This window comes from Vidua chalybeata, chromosome 5, assembly GCF_026979565.1.
Source record: "Vidua chalybeata isolate OUT-0048 chromosome 5, bVidCha1 merged haplotype, whole genome shotgun sequence".
NCBI lineage: Eukaryota > Metazoa > Chordata > Aves > Passeriformes > Viduidae > Vidua > Vidua chalybeata.
In genome coordinates this window covers 34,193,786-34,210,882 of record NC_071534.1, presented here as the reverse complement: position 1 = coordinate 34,210,882, position 17,097 = coordinate 34,193,786, and the positions used below count along the sequence as shown (strand labels likewise).

At 37.1% G+C, this 17,097-nt stretch overlaps 1 protein-coding gene across 4 annotated transcripts in view; it reads left to right on the top strand.

Moving 5' to 3' along the window:
* The window catches only part of SYT1 (synaptotagmin 1), a 341,927-nt gene that overhangs the window by 284,162 nt on the left and 40,668 nt on the right, over positions 1–17,097 (top strand). For all 4 annotated transcript variants that reach the window (XM_053942708.1, XM_053942709.1, XM_053942706.1 and 1 more), the window contains one exon: positions 7,391–7,508. In XM_053942708.1, coding sequence (XP_053798683.1) covers positions 7,391–7,508 — 118 coding nt within the window. The remainder of the gene's footprint in view (positions 1–7,390; positions 7,509–17,097) is intronic.

Below are 17,097 nucleotides of genomic sequence, written 5' to 3'. Positions count from 1 at the left end.
ATTTATTTAATGTCTTAGTAATAGGTCTTATTGTCTTAGTAGTTTGAAGTTTCAGGAAAGGGAAGAAGATGGCTGCCTGTGAAGGTAATCCATGAATTCCACTGAATTTCTCTTTATGGTTTTTGCAGCACAAATAGAAACATAATACTATATGGTTTCAGTAATGGAAGCACTGATTTTACCTGATAGTCTTTCCTTGGTACTGATGAATTTCAGCAGTAGTTACCAGCAGCCACAGATGATTAGTTGTTCCATCATACCAATCATTCCCACTTTTACTGGTTTGTTCAAATCAGCTTGTTTCTGTCTTGGAGTAATCAATAATGTATGGTTGTTGTAGCAAGGACTCTGTTCATGCCAGGTTTTTCCTACAATACCACATGCAGTCATACCTCTTACAAGGAAGAAGTTGCTAATTATTTTGATTCTTAATTGCAGTTCCTGACTGTCTACTGATTCTATATATTTTTGGATGTATGCTGTAATTCCAGTTCATAATCTAAAGCTTTTAATTCAATCACCTTTGGAAACTAAAGACACACTTGGTAGTAGACACTACATTAACTGAGCATTAAAATGCTCTTACTACAGGAAATTTCAAATCAAGCAAGGGAACTGTGTATGGCTTCCTATTACCCTATCACAGGAGGACAATGACTTTCTGTAGAGTGACTGCAGTGCATATATAATATTCTAATAATTAGAGAAAAGCTTTGTGATTTGACTTCTCTCAATGTCTGATAAGCCAAGAAAAAAAATCTTTCAAATGTATTACATTTCCTTTCAATGTTGTACTTAAACTACTCACTAGAAGACTAGCCTTGTGACATACTGTAGTTAATAGGTTTTCCATGCTGTCAAAAGTAATAATATTAGTGTGCCATTCAGTTAAATTAATTTTGTTTTGTGCAATGGTCTGCATAGACATGAGTGGCATTTAGAAATATGATCAGGCAGGAGCTAAGGAGAAGGCAAGTGGCAAAACAGAAGGGCAATCATTAAAGCAGAGCAGCCAGGTGCAAGCATTTGTGTGTAGGCAAAGAGTTACGGAAAACCAGGCCATGACCTTCAGCCGTATATGATCCTTTTCATTCATTCCTCCCTTTCTCATTTATTTGAGAAATTAATTTTCTTCTTGTTTCATTAAGAACTTGGTGTGTCTGGCAGCACAGTCTCTTGTCTAGAAATCAAAGAGTGTGGTTTGACTAATCTTTGATTTCAGCTGCCTTCAGCTACAGCACTTCTCATTTTGCATCTCATTGTGATGCTTTTAAACTGATGACTGTGAAGTGTCATTTTCTACTAATAATAACAATAGTGTTTTCTCTTTCCATTTTCTCTGCTTTTTAGAAAGCAGTAATTGAAATACTCTAAATAGTTAGAAAATGTAGTAAGTGGACTAAAAGGAGGAAACTGAAAAAACCTAGTTTGTTAATTTTTTAATAACATTGGCTGGTTCAAATTTATTGCCCAAATTGCTTTCATGTCTAATTTACCATTATGTTGGGGAATATTACATAGTTATGGCAATTAAAAGAAATGCAATCCACTATTTTTTATATATATATTGCAATAAGAGGACAGAGATGTGTAGTGAATTTCTGTTTCAAGTAGTGCTGTTCAGACGGAGCTGGGGGGAAGAAATAAAAATAAGTACATTTTTTTTTTCTTTCCAGATAAAGATCCTGATAGGACTGTTCCTTTTAAGCAAAGGTAAAAAGTAGTGCTGGCAAAAAAAAAGGTTGTATCACAAAGAGTCAGAGTAGGACTGTGGTAAGGAAATCAGTCAAAAGCAATATGCAATTAAGCCCTTTCTTTTGGCTCTTTCTCACTTATACTTTATAGCATGACTGTGTGTCTACAGATACCACCTCCCAATACCTTTAATGAATTCTCTTCATTTGAAAGATTATTCCCTGTCTGCCCTAGAACTTCTCCCTTTTAAAATTTGCCTCATGGACCTTTACTTCTATTTCTATTTTCTCTTCGCCTAATATCAATCTCTTTTCCGTGTCTTCTTTAGCCTATTGTCACTGCTAGTTGCTTTTCTACAGGGTCCAAAGTGAGCCCTATGGATATTTGCCTTGAGAATTCTGTTTCTTTTAAGGTCTCACTCTATAACCTATTTCACTTTGCTGCTTGATTTACTTGTTAGATGTCTTGTAGCTGTACTTACATTATCAGGGGCCTCCTTTTGTGGCCAAGTGTGCACATTTGGAGAGTGTAATCTATGAAGATTCTTCTAAAAGAAAAAGTTAGTAAAAGCAAACAGGAGAGACATTTAATCAGACATTCTGTACTTCCGTTTTGTAAGACAAAACACTGACTGATCATAAAGTAAGGAATCATGTAGTGGGGCACTTGTCTGTTCATATTTTACTGGTTTAAAATACTTTCTTTAAAGTTGCAGTAGGTACAATAATGAAGATGGTTCTGCCTTCTCTCCAGGGGCTTTTAGCACTTGTTTACTTCCAGCTTGGTTGCTGTTTTCATGGGCATGAAATTCTTTCAGACAACAAAGGAATTACTCTGCTTGCCAGATTAATGGTATAGTTGTTAAAGCCTTTAGGTTTATATTGACTGGATGTATAGATAACATTTTGCAAGTCTGAAACAGGTACTTCTGCAATAAGCCTTTTGCTTGAAAGGGTTGGGAGAGCTCTGCCTCCCCTCTCCACTCCTGGTATTTTATCCAAAAAGTAGTGCACAGACTTTGGGGTACAGTGATACTTAGTGTGCATACATATTCATGTGATAGTCTCCACCATGCCATAAGGGCTGACATGAAAGCTCCAGCTTTTCTTCCCCTCCCTTATCTTTCCCTGCTGCACCATCTATTTCTAGCCTGATTCTACAAACTGAGGTCTAGGAGTTTATTGCTCACTTCCCACTCCTTTGCCTAATTGTGGCAGAATCATCTTCATATTGTGGGATCATCTCGGCCCTGATTTGCAAATATAAGAGGAAAATATTCTTTCTTTCCTGATTATACCTATTGCAGGTTTGAAATGTTCTGCTTTGTTCTTTGACCATGTATTTATCAAAAATGCAGTGTCTTTGGAACTAGTAATGTCAGACATCAGTGGTAGCAATAAAAGTTCATGTTTACTGGTTTGTTGAGCACCCATTTTTTTCTTTATTGCCCTTCCCCAGTGTGATCCCTGTTTGCTCTATGGGTGTGAAGGAGCAATGCTTTCATAATTCTAGATCCCAGCTATGTAGGTTGCTAATTCTACCTGCTTATTACTGTGGCTTAACTGAAGTTGGGACCAGTCTATGTTGTCAATTTCTGTATCCATGTGGTTCTGTCACTAGTATTATTGTGACACTTTTTGAGGCTTAGTGTAATCGTGTCTTACATGCTCAGAAAAGGAATTTATTGGATTTGAGATCTCCATGTGCAGACAGCATGTGGTGGCCTGAAAATTGTCTGAAGTCCATCAGCGTGGGCATTGGGATTAGAGATTCTATCTGTCATTACAGTTTACCTGGGTTTCCTGAATTTGGAAGACATTAATTTAGCTCATAACCCACATTTATGCTGTCTCTGTCTTCTCCACAGAGTTTTAAAACATTTTGGTTGCTGTGAAAACTATACAGGGAACATTGTAATCTTTCACTGTAAATATTGATTAGGGTAAGATGATATTATTTGGGGTCTTTGCCCATAAATCACATCATATTGTATTTCTCTCAGGCTTATGCAAATATTCACAATCAAAACCAGGTATCAAAGTTGGAAACCCACCTCACTGTGTTTATATTCTTCCTATACTAATTGTTTTTTGTCTTATATCCAATTAGGGAAAAGCATATGGTGCTGTGGCTTGTTATTTTGGTATTGTTTTACTAAGAGAACTGCAAGCATCAACTCTCTCATAATATCTTCCACAAAAAAATGTAGAGAATGTTTATATTAATGACATAGATATGTCTGTTAGAGATTCTGTAGTACAAATGAGAGTAATCTGCACAAAAAGCATTTTTCTCTGTAGCTCATTAGGAGAGTGTCCTGTCAAGGGAAACATGATTACTGCTGAGTAGGAGAAGCACAAAACAGGCAGGAGCCACTTAAGAGTCATTTCTAAAAAGTCCAGATTCTCAACAGGACTAAAAATAGCTTTTTCTAAGTTGAAGAAGTGTTAGCAGCACTGTCTCTGTCGTTTATGCTCCGCTCCATTGCATCCTCTTTAAAAATAATGAAGTTATGAAGTTGCTCAGATGGAGAGAATCTTTTGATTGGTGTATAAACATTATACATGAATAGGTTAATGACTATGAAACTCCCAGCTGGATGTTTCTAACACTAACTTACTGTTTCCATCAGAGATCAAAGTAATTTACTAACATAAATTATTTATACACAGGGCTGAAAGAAATTAATAATAATAAGGCATCTCCATGGGATAATCACCATACCAGCAGCACTCATCTGTACTATGTAGCCCTGCAGGGGTTTGTAATTATCTCCTGCAAACCACACCTCTAGTGATTGGGGTTTTTTAGCTTCATTGCAGTGCTGCTTCCAGTGCTTTGCCTGACAAATACTTTTTGAATTAATAAAAAAAAAATACAAATACAAGAAGTATTGTAGAAATGCAGATGATATTGATTTTCATACCAACAAAAGAAGTGCTAAACCGGATTCTGGATGCATTTAATGAGGTGCCTACATTTTTACTTCAGGTTATTCATTGGAATTAGCCCATCATCTGCTGCTATTTCCCATGGCTTCCTGGTGATCTATGGAAAACTGGCTGTTTGTGTGATGCTGCCTTCTTTGTGTTTCCTGCAGCTAAAATTACATTAAAAGAGGCTAAAAAAAGCATTAAACACCCTCTTAAAATTGCTCTTCTGTATAGACAATTACAGTATTTGCACAGAAGCATAACATGATTACAAACAGAGAAATGCTGGTGAGAAGTGATGGTCTCAGTGGCAATAGCTGTTTAGTGTAAAGTACTTCCTTCAGCTACTGCTGAAGCACTTAGATCAGAAGCAACAATCCTAACACTATTTAAGGTTTTCTAAACACACTCCTATCTCAACACAAGATTAAAAAAAAAAAAAAAAGCCAAGCAAATTTAAAAAATAAATTGAAACAAACAAAAGCTAAAAAAACCCTTAAAACTTACAAATATCCACTGAAAGGAACAATTAGAAGCATGGTATTGATTTAAAAGGGGACAAAAGTTCCTATGCTGCTACAACTAAAGCTCTGCCTAATGAATCTGGAGGTGAGGCAGAGCCCTTGAATATTGGGTAATATGTAGATACAGAGATCTCTAAGATGAAGGGACTAAAATAAGCTTTCATATATATCTTGTTGCAGTCTTCACAGAGCCCCATGAATCCACAAGCAAATTTAAGCCAACTCTACAATGTAATAGAGCAGTGACTGTGGAGAACACCAGGTGGCTGGGTGACCTGTGATCATGATAACACAAATCAATAAGCAATTGATTTCTTTGGTTCTGAACAACCTGCAAGTGATAGATCAACTTCACTGTTACCCTATCCAATACAGACTTGCAAAACCAAATGTCAGGTGAACAGGAGCATGTTTTGCTGTCATTATGCCATTCGAAGCTCAGCTAAAGACAGGTGTGAGCTATGCAGATTGCATGGCTGAAATCTGTATTTTCGTGATCTGAATCTGGGATTTAGGACAGTATATGCAGTCGGGGAGGAATAGTAAATTCTTTCATGCCAGTGCAGTCCATATTCTGAAAGACATCTAGGGTTGTTCTAGATATGAGTAATTTTTTTATATTTGTGTCAGTCCTTTTGAACAAGGTATTAACATCATTCTAGCTCTTCTGGGTCAGATAGAGGTCTCTTCCCCAACTACTCACTTTGCAGCCTGAAGAGTCCTAATCTGCTTACATGTTCCTTCTGCAGAAACTGTGTCATATCCTTGCTTATTCCTGCTGCTTTTTTTGGAATCTGTCCCAATTCTACCATATCTTTTGAGGTGAGGAGGACACCAGGAGTTTTCAAGATACTGGCACAAGTGCATTCTGACAGCATTATTTTTATACAATACACGCATTTAACATCACAAGCTATTTTGTTTGTTCTGTCTGAGCATTTATTAATTACATGTAACTATGCTTGTTCTGTATGTTTCCTAACCACTGGTAATTGCTGAGATGATGTCTGGCAGGGAACTATCTATTGCTATCCCTGGATTTCAGTCCTAGCTTGAAATAATCAGTTTAGAATCTGTCACTTTATATGTAAAGTCCTTTGCACATAGGCTGTCTATTCTGTAGGAAATATCCTCTACATCCATGAGCATGTGAGCGAGTTGCTCTCAGTTGTGTCTGAGAAAACACTGGAAGCAAAGAGATATGATCGTAGAAATGTACTTTATACTCTACTATCAGAATAAATTGTAGTAGTAAACATATGCCATAAGAACTAATGCCTTTGAAAGAGAAGCATGGCTGTCTGAAATTTTTTATTGGTCTGCTTGGTGTAAGCTCATCCTTCTTGTCTCAAAAACATCCTTGTTAGCCCCCCTAGAGATACCATGGGCCTTGAAGGAAAGGAGGAAAGCAGCTTGGATCATCCAACTCATCATTTATAAGCAATATCCTCCCTCTCTCATCTACAAGTTCCTACCTCTTTTTCATCCTTTTAAAACAAAGTTCCTGTAATTCTGAACATCATTCAGCTTTTCCCTCTTTGCCAGGACTGTTAAGAAAATATTAAGTGATGAATTGCAAGAGGCTGCATTTGGCAGGATCTCAGATGATGGGCTGGAAGGCAAAAGCAAATCCTTCTAGCAATTCCTTATGTGAGGAGGGATGTACTGTGTCCTTTCATGATCTCTATCTGCTTGGTTTTTTTTTCCTCTTTTGACAGACAGGAGACAAGTCTTTTTTTATACTGAATATTTTGTACTCTGTGAGTTTTTTTATACTCTTAGCTTTTGTGAGAAAGTGTGATGAGAAAGATCCATATTACTGTTTCACAGAAAACAGCCTTGTAGCTGTGTGTGCATGCTTCTTAACAGATTTTCAGTGAAATGCAGCCTGGAGAAAACAAAAAAAATCCTGGCTTAGTTTAAAGAGCAAACAGTATTTGTGGGACCCCTATTGTCAGGGGTGAAATCCTGAGAAGTATCACTTACTTTCTGGCCAACATATATCTTGTCATTTGGTTGTATACAGGATAGTTGCTGCAACAGACTTGAGGTTATAAAGGATTTCATCTGGACAATTTGTGGTAGTTTTCTCAATATTGTTCATTTGAATGTTTTCTTTAGCAGTGCAAGTAGGAGATATAATCCTGCTAATTTTCTGCGGGGCTTTCAAAATTGCATTTTTCAAAAGGTAAAAAAAAATCATTCAAGTAAAACATCATGTCTTGTTTGTCTTCACAGCAAGAGAAGCTGGGTGATATCTGCTTCTCCCTCCGTTATGTGCCTACTGCTGGCAAACTGACTGTTGTCATTCTGGAGGCAAAGAACCTGAAGAAGATGGATGTCGGTGGACTATCAGGTATGTGTGTGAAAATCTGCTTAAAGATTTTGCAGGCTTGTAAAGGCAGAAAATCAACTAGTTTTCTGTTGGAGGTTTCCTGGCTGAGAAGGTAAGGGCTCTTGCTCCCTGTCTGAAAGATGTGGTTTATGTTTTATTGAAAGTTAGGGCATGACTGAGTATATCAGAACTAATTTTAGTTAAAAAAAAAAAATCACAAGACATTGCATTCCACTCCAAGACAAGGTCTGAAGTGTTACATGATCAGATGACAGTGCAACCTCTCTGTACTTTCCTTCTCTCCTGTTGCCTAGAGATAAATACAGGCTATTCAGGCAAAGAAAAAAAATCTGACTACAATTCCTATTGTCTGTTTAATCTCACAAAATATGAGCATTTCACTGCATTGCTGCAGATAATAGGTACTAGAGGAACTCACCACAGGATGCCATGCTGACTGCTGTTTGAGGTGCTAAGAAGGTTGTTTCTACATTTGAAGGGCTCAGGTGGGATTGCTTACACGTGCAGAGTTAGAGGTGCTCTGCATTTGCGTGCACATCAGAAATCAAAATGACAGTCTTGTGCGTGCGGTAGGCAGTGAGGCTGATACATCCAATGTGCCCAATACCTGCCAACAGCCCTGGCAGCCTTTCCATGGGGTGAGGTTGTGCATACTGTGTGTGACAAGGTACGTGCCACCTCTGAGGGAGGCACCTGGGCTGTGTCCCAGCAACCTGGTGCAGCTCCCTGTAGGTTTCTCTTCTCTGCTGCATCTGGAATTTGGACACAAATTACTATATAAATTGCCAATTAGTTGAGACCAAATTAAATAACAAGATGCTTTAAAAGGTGAGGTCTTTCCAGGAGAATTTTGGTTTGTATGCCTTCTGTTTAGAAGAAAGCTGCCCACCATTGCGAATGAGGCTATTTCCAGCACGGTTCTAGAACTGAAAACTTTTACAGCTGCCACTAACACATAGATGATGTAATTTCTCATTTTGATTTACCAAGTGACAAGAAAAAAAGTGTTTTGCTCTTACTTTTTTATAATCTTAGCACAAGGTAATAGCTATATGCAAAATTAACAGAACTAGGAACTTACTCAAAGCAAACCTGAAGGTTTTATTTACCACTCTTGATGAATAACTGGAGGACCTTGCTGCAGTGTGGGGAAACAAAGTCTTCTATCAATGGTTTTGGTTTTACTTGCATCTGAAGTCATCCATTGCACAGCAACAGACATAAAAGTAAAGGACATAGAAGTTTTGTTGTAATCATTACTCAATGAAGTCTAGCCTTTTCTTGTCCACAATGGACACTCAATTAAGACACACCACTAATAGTTTCCCTAACACTCGTAATAAACAAATGGCAAATGAATGTTCATAAGCACATTTACTCCTAATGGTTTCCTAATGAAAGATTAGATTCTCATAATGACAAAGCATGGGGATTTTTGACTGAAGGTTAGCTTTGACAGCCAGGGCAACTATATTCTTTTCCAAACTTTGTGAGAAATGTGATAGATAATGAGTACTCAGCTTATAAGAAATGAAAGAGAGGGGCAGGGGAAGCACTAATGAACTGAAGAGCTTCTACAAACTTCAGATGGAAAATATAGTACATTGTGTTGGAAATAACTATGAGGAAATGAATGGACTTAATCTCCTCTATGTTCTGAGGCACACAGAGGACATTTAAATTTCTAGGGAAAGAGAGGTTTTGTTCTCCGTTTTTTAGGGCCATACAAACCTGAAACATCATGTTCTCTTGGAGACAAACAAACCCAATGGGATACCATAGTTTAGCAGAAATTCAAAAGTCACTGACAGTGATAAGTGGCAGTTAGTATGGTATTCCTGGGGCAGTAATTATAGATGAAATAATGTTGGTTTAAAGTAGATCCAGTATCTTTCATTAGGGAATTTATCTTTTGAATAAATTATGCAGGAACAACTTTGGAAATCAAGCTGAGATTCTGTTGTCATTATTCAACTAAATATTACCTACTCTCTAAGTGCTAACAAAGGTGACAGGGTTTTATCTTGATTAGCAAATATTTCCCCTTAGTTTTGTTACTTTCTCTAGATACTAAAATGGCTTTTCATATTCTAAAACTGAAAATTTTGCATGACAGTAGAGGTGGGAAAAGGTTAACAATCAAATGTGATCTCAAATTGAGTGTTCCCTATATATTCAACAGCACCATTAACAAGAGGTGAAAATGCTGTAGTTGACACAGATAGGGGAAACAAATCTTAGCAGTTTGTCAGAAATAGGCAAAAATATATTTGTTGTTGTTTTGAGTTTGGAATATATATTTAAGTTATTCTTTCCAGTTTTTGAGAAGATGCTGGAAAAGCAGAACACAGACGTTTGGAAAGGGTTTTGCTTTTCTCTTGCACCCATCCTTTATGCCTCTGTGAAGTTTACCTGCCTCACAGAGAGGAGCAAGGCCCTGGCTCCTGCAGAGGGAGCGCTGACAAACATTCACAGCACAGTGGTGGGCAACATTGTGGCTTCCTTCTGGCTGCTTCTCTCCACATCTCGAGTATTAAAGCTGCTAGTAAATATCTGCTATACCTTGGCACCTCAACAATGTGGGAGGTTTCAGCATTTACATTACTTTTAGCCCCAGTACAAAGAACCAGTCACTGTGGCTCAGTAGTCATCTGAACTTCTACTACTCTATATAAATTTATTAAATCCATAATTATGGTCAACTGGGCTTAAATACATGCTTGCTTTTCTTTTAGTATGTATATTTATGTTAGCCAGATAGAGAGAGCCCTGTTACAAAAGTACCCAAAGCAAGAGAGATTGAAGTATATTGAGAGCATTACCTTTCCTAGCATTTTTACAGGGCCTCAGCTGATAAACCTTAATCCTCCTAGTCAGCATCTATATCATAGTTAATGGTTACTACCGTTGTTTAAAAAAAGAAACAAAACACTTTATAAAATCATTTATAACCAGCATTTTTCATAGATTTTATTAGCAGTCAAAAGTCAAGCATAAATTACGTTGGAAATAAACAATAAAAGAACAAACTGAACATCAGATTCATTAGACTTACTGCAACAAAACCATGTCACCCATCTGAGCAATAAACTCCCAGGTCTTAAACTTAATTTCAACGTCAGGCTGTGACTAGAGCAAACCTTGGCTCAAACACTGAAACTATTTAGCCTGAGTTCATCAAGTCACTGCAACAAGTGGATATTATTACTTCTGGTGAGCAAGGGCCTCTGGCAAGCTATTATGCATATTCTAAAATGGAATTGTAATTATCTAAATTATATTCAAATACATTGTAATGAATCTGACATCTGGAAGGTGATGTGTAGGAATTAAGGATACAAAGCAATTTTTTTTTTATCTGAACTTGGTGGTCTTGGATAGCTTTATAAGCATACTTCACCTAAAATGTCTATGAGACTTAGAAGCTTAGGTCTTACAGGAAACTTAGACTCCCATTATTCCATTGGTTTTGTTTTGTTTTAATTTCATTTAGGTGATTTACAGAATTGGAAGATTTCAAAACCAGTTTCTGGCTTAATCTCTCCAAACAGTCCTTAGATACATAATCCAACTAATTCCTTGATAAGGGCACAATGCAGCTTGCCAGTGCCATTCAATTCACAATGGTTGTCTGTTAGTTATGGTACTTCATAAGGTTTATGATCACTTCTTCTTCAGAAAAGGACAAGAATTATCTGCAGCTCCCCTATGAGATATTCATTTAAATCAAAGTAATATTGATTTCAGATACAGATTTAAACAAATATGAAACTTTATTCTAAATTCATTTTAATCTTATTTGTAGTTGTAATTTTAACTTAATTTTTAAAGTGAAATTGATTGTGTAACCCTCAGTGCACTTGAGTAGGAGCTAAATGTGGACTGTGGGGTAAATATGGTGCTTCTTTTTACTACATGGGAAAATTTGCAACACACACACACGTTTGTACAAGCAGTTCTATAGATTTCCATCTATTTAGCCATACCCTCTATTTGCATTCAGTTTTGTTCCTAACAGAAAATAAAAACTTTCATTTCAGCTTCCATCAGCTTTCTCTGCTTTGACTAAGCCAATCATTGAAATAAATTACCTGAATACGTTGAAAAGCATTTTCCCTCTAAACCTGCAGGAGTGGCTGGGGCTGGCTCCTAAACAGACTGTTGTTATAGTGTTTGGCCACTCGGGCCCTTCAGCTTAAGTGCCTTATTTTGGTTTTGATTTGGTTTTTGTAAGAACTTCAGTGGCTCTGTATATTACAGTGAAATACTGGTTCATATCAAGAGATCACCTTTTATAGATGATAGTAAGAGTAAGCCTTAACACATCTTGTCATCTTTTCAGGATTAATTTCAGTATGGTTTATTCCTTCTAAAAATCTTTGAAAGCTAATGTGCTTTTGTTGTCTTTATATTATTTTAGTATGCTTAGCTTTTAGTGAATATATTTACCAGGAATGTATCCTAGAAGCAAGCAATACACCCTTCCCTTATGTCCTCAGCACTGCCGCCTCTCACCATGCCCAAGTTTCAATGGGGAGTAGATGCCCTAGCTGGCATGGGCTCAGGTATTGAGCTTAGGAATTGTTGCCAAGTAACAGATACTGTAGCAGACCCTAAATTGTACTATTTAGCACAAATTAATGCTTAGAAAGAACTGCAAGGAGAATAGGATTGTCATTGGATCCATGTGCTCTTCCTTCTGCAGCAAGCTGCAGATATAGTTGTGAAAAGAAAGCAGCCCATAATCGGGCCCATTATGTGTGGAAGCTAATCTCAGCATTTATGAGTTATAAATAGAAAATATACAGCACCCTTTTGTATCTACCAAGTAAATACTCTGAACCATCTCTGGGGACCAAATGGTTCTCTAGCAGGAATACAGCTAGTTTTCTACAGTTTGAAAGATTGCATTCAAATTCAAAAAGCTTGGTTCAATGTCTTAGAAATTAATTGAGAAATTAAAAATTATTTAGAGACCAGCTCTTTGAAAGCCAAGTGAATGCTTATTATGCAGTCAGAGCATTCCCTTTAATAATTTCATGAAAACATAAGAAACCTTAAAAGCTGGCTAACACAAGTGCAATATTATGGGAAAAGAAATACACCATTAATATCATGGTCTTGCTATAAGCCCTGTTTTAAGCATAACTCAGCAAGTATTAAGAGAAAACAGCCTTATTAAAAGGTGAAAGTAAAAATAAACAACAAACCACCACCACCACAGCTGTGTTTTCAACTAGCCTAATTCTTGGGAATCCAGCAGAGAGATCAGTACCAACAAATATTTTAAGATCCCTACTTAGTGCGGAGGATTTATACATCATCTAACATCTCAGTCTCTCTACTACACCAGCAGAACTTCCAACAGCAGATGGCTGCAGCAATGCATTTCTTGCGCTCGCAAGGCGGTCGCACAGCATTGTGGGATGCTACGGTGGTGATGGTGTCAGTCAACAAATCTCCATCACATTAAAAACTTTCTCTCCTGCTTCAAAGAACATTCTTGTTGGTGACATCTTCCGTAACACTGGGCAGCAGGTGGAGGGCTGCCTGAAGTGGTTCTTCCTCAATAGTTAATTAAGGTCTTAGGGAGTAGTTTCTTCTAATCCCAACTCAAGCCTTTGACAACAACCATCTTCTTCCTCAGTTTAAAAGTTGAAGAAGGAAGTGCTAAAATAAAAATATGTTTCAAAGTACAATGTATTCATCATAGAAGCTATGTTTAAGGGTACGCAGACTCCTATATTTCAGGGTATTTTGGAAATTCTTAAGAGGAAATTGTCAGGTAACTGTCCAGAGTCCACAATTTCCACTGCATTGTATGCTACAACTATTGCACACAACAATATATTGTATTAGATGAACAGTCAATTTGTTGATTCATACCAAGAAGCAGAGTCAAATTGTTCTGCTATTTTTTTTCTCCTGTGCTTAAAATGAGGAAAACAAGACCATGCTTTCTGATTGTCAGAGAGTTGTACTAAACCTGTGGGCATTGCTGTGAGAAACCTTAAGGCAATCACTATGCTGAAGAAGTTCTTTGGCTCAATACCTGTATGAACAGGTATTCATGTAGACACTTATGGAAGGTACAGGTGGTCAGCACCCAGCTGGCTGGACTCTGACAGTCAATAGTCATAATTTTCTGGCATTTCTGTTGATTTCCTTCTACTTCCCTTCCCCAAAACAAAGAATGTAAGACTTCTTTTATTTCAATAGCCACATCTAAACAATGCATTTTATGTTTGTATGCCTGTTTCTTCCTGATTAAATTATAGTAAGTTTTTATTTGGTTGTGCAGTCCCAAAGCAAGTGTAAAGATATGTGTGTTAATTGTCTCATTTTAATATAAGTAATTAATGCTTTAGGTTTTCAAGTTCCTCAGGAATTTCATAGCAATGTGAGTGGCTGTAAAATGGATGTAGAAATACTGTAGATGGATTCTAGAGTCCTCAGGGAAATCAGTCAGTTCTCTTACAAGTAAATTTAATTTCTTTTTACTCTCTGAAAATTTTAGCCTATGTATTTTTATTTTTTAACGGGCTTTAAGAAAAAAAATAGAAAGTAAAAAAGAAAATATGTTTTTCATCTTTATAAATACAGTTTAGATAAGTGCTGAAATGTGCAGAGAAAGTAAGGAAGGTATAAATGAGGCTATTTCCTTTTCACAGCAGTGTAAAGTCATACAATTTTTAAGACAGCATGAGGAGTGTTTTGTTAGCACTATCAATGCAACTGAAATTTGCTGAAGTTTGTGGCCCTATCTGAAAAACTAGAAACAGTTTTAAAGTTTTTACATTACTTTAAATACCACATGCATCTTATGTTTGTTTAATCCCATGTGGGTAGAAAAATTATTTGTTTTGCTGTTGCTTGTTATGGACTTCCTGCCTGTGTTTCCAGTGTGCAACTCCTTTATGTGCGCATGTCAGTGGAAAGAAACCTTTCATAAATTAGACCTTTGATCCTGGATTACTCCTGAAAGGAGCAGGGGTTGTATGCTAAGAAGGTAACTGCACATTTCACCTGGTATGATGCTGAAAATGTCCGTGACAATGGAGAAAGCATGTGCTTCAGCGTAAGAAGAGAGATAAGAAAACAGGTATTTGTAGATCTTGGTTGAAATCATTACTTTACATAAATCCTTTATGGGTCGTAGCAGTTCGTATCTGTTTACACATTTGGCAAGTGAAGCTCTCCAATGGCAGCTGTGAGATGCTATTTGGCAAATGAAAGGAATTCTTGCCAATTCCAAAGTTTATTTTCCAAAACCAAATTAAAGGTGAAAATAAAGTCCTGCCCTCTCTTCTATTGATGCAGTTCCCCAAAAAGGTCCCAATACCTCTTGAGGCAAAAGAAGTACAATCTTGTTTCTGAGATTGGGATGCCAACATTCAGTTTTTCTCATTGTGCCTTTTGTGTCTCTGAGTAGAGTGATGTGAATCTCAATGGGGAATGAGGGTTGAAGGGGAAGGTAAGGCTGGGTATGAATGAGGGATCTACACAAGTAAGCCCTTTATTTAGATACTGATTTAAGACAGCTAAGGTGCTAAACAATTATTTTGCAAAGCTGAAGAAAGGAATCTGGTCTCTTTTTTTAACTCTTTTAACAGTGTGATTACTTTTGAAGCCAAAACTAAGTTTTCTTCCTCTCTTATACCAGCCTTGTTGATAAGATGGAGCTGGCTGTGTTTCTCTCAACTCATGCACCTATCACCAATATAATAAAATAGTAAAACTGGTAATATGGAGGGAACAACTCCTGACATTTTGTGGTTATTAGTGCAGTGATTCTACTCCTCTCATGTTCATGAAGTTATCTTTTTTCTGTCTTCTTGATGAATATGCTATTGCTCATTCCCCATATAAATGCCTTTCAATTCTTCTGAGCTGACTCCAAATTTACAAATAGCAACATTTTTTTACTCTTATTTAAATCAAAGTAATTTCTTTGCAGGAGCTTCTTGCTGCATCCCATCAAATCAGATGTTAATGAAATAATTACAAAATAATAAAATATATAACTCTAATTAAGGAAAGACAAAAATAAAAATGAGATAACATCTGTCCAGCATATGTACTGACAGACAAAACCTTCTTTATTTGACTGCAATCTTCAAATGTTATGTAATACAATTGACCAATGTGGAATGGATAACATATAGAAGTTATCTTACCAAATTTGCATAAAAAGAAATGTGTCATAAAAATGCCATCCACTGCAAAGTTCCTCTGTTTTTTACCTCTTTTGTGAAAGCAGAACACAGGATTTTTAAGATTTGATTTTGTGAACTTCGTCACAATGCAATCTCTCATGTCTGAGTTTGTCAAAAATAAAATGGAGACATACATTATAAAGCTATGCATGATCTAATAAAAGCTATGCATGATCTTATAGTAGGTAGATCCAAATTTTAATTCCTGTCCTATAAGTATGAGCATTTTGGGTTCCAAATGAAATCTCTGCAGCTCAGCAGCATCTTTGTAGGAACAGCTTCAAGTCAGAGAAGGAAGGGGTTCTTTTTAATCTCAGATATCAAGCCCAGTTCATGGGATCTCCTTCTCCAGATTCCCAGTGGTATCACAAAACACTTTACATATACAGGTCTGCAGGTTAAATCCACCTTTGCAGTGAAGTGAATATGGTAATGTCCTGATTGAGCCCTAGTGAGAAAACGCATCTTAAATTCTTTTTGAGCCTCTTCAGAAATCTTTGCAGCACAGCTGCTCCAGGGCCAGTCTCATTCCAGTGCTGTTCTGGGGGGATACATTCCTGCAGTAAGTCCCAGGAAGCTCAGTTGAAGTACTCAGCTGTACCCATTACTTCCCATCAGCAAACCATCACATGCTTATCAACATCGGAGGGATGCTAAAAGTAGCGACTGTGAGAGCTTGCAGCCAAATGGGTTTTTTAAGTTCAGAAGCCCTGACTATGTGGGATGTGAAGAAATGCTTATGTAAGGATGTGACAGCATCAGCAAGTCTTGTGCAGCAAATTGTTTCATCTGGTTGGAAGCTAAGTTAATTCACGCTGCTCCCTCGTGGATAAAAAAATAATGGGGCAAAATATTTAATTTAAAACAAGTGCATGTAATTTTAGAAATAAGTTGTTTAGGATCTGGATCTGGAAAGCTGTGGGAGAAAAAGTGTTTCTGAGAGAGGTTTCCCTGGGGCTAAACAAGCTTGAAGGGTTTTGAGCCAGGCTGCTTCTTGAATGGTGGTGGAAATCAGGGACTGGCTCAGCTGTTCCTGGAAGATTATTTGTATTGTCCCACTGCTGAGGAACATCTACTTCAGGAAGTTACTGTCTGGATTCTGGTCAGGAAACCAGCACTTGAAAAGAATAATCTTTTCATCTGATGCTCTGCTCAGTTTTTGTGTCTGGTAGTCCCTGTGGCACAGCAAGTGAGTGATTTCCTACATTGATTGAGTTCTTTGACATTAATTAGTCAAGAAATAGACTCAAGTATGAGATAGAATTTTGTCTAGTCTGGGCATTGACTGCATGTCTTTGATCAAGGTTTTAGTTCTTCACACAGCAAAATTAAGTTGTATAAGAGAATCCACAGCAATGCATTGACAGTCAAAT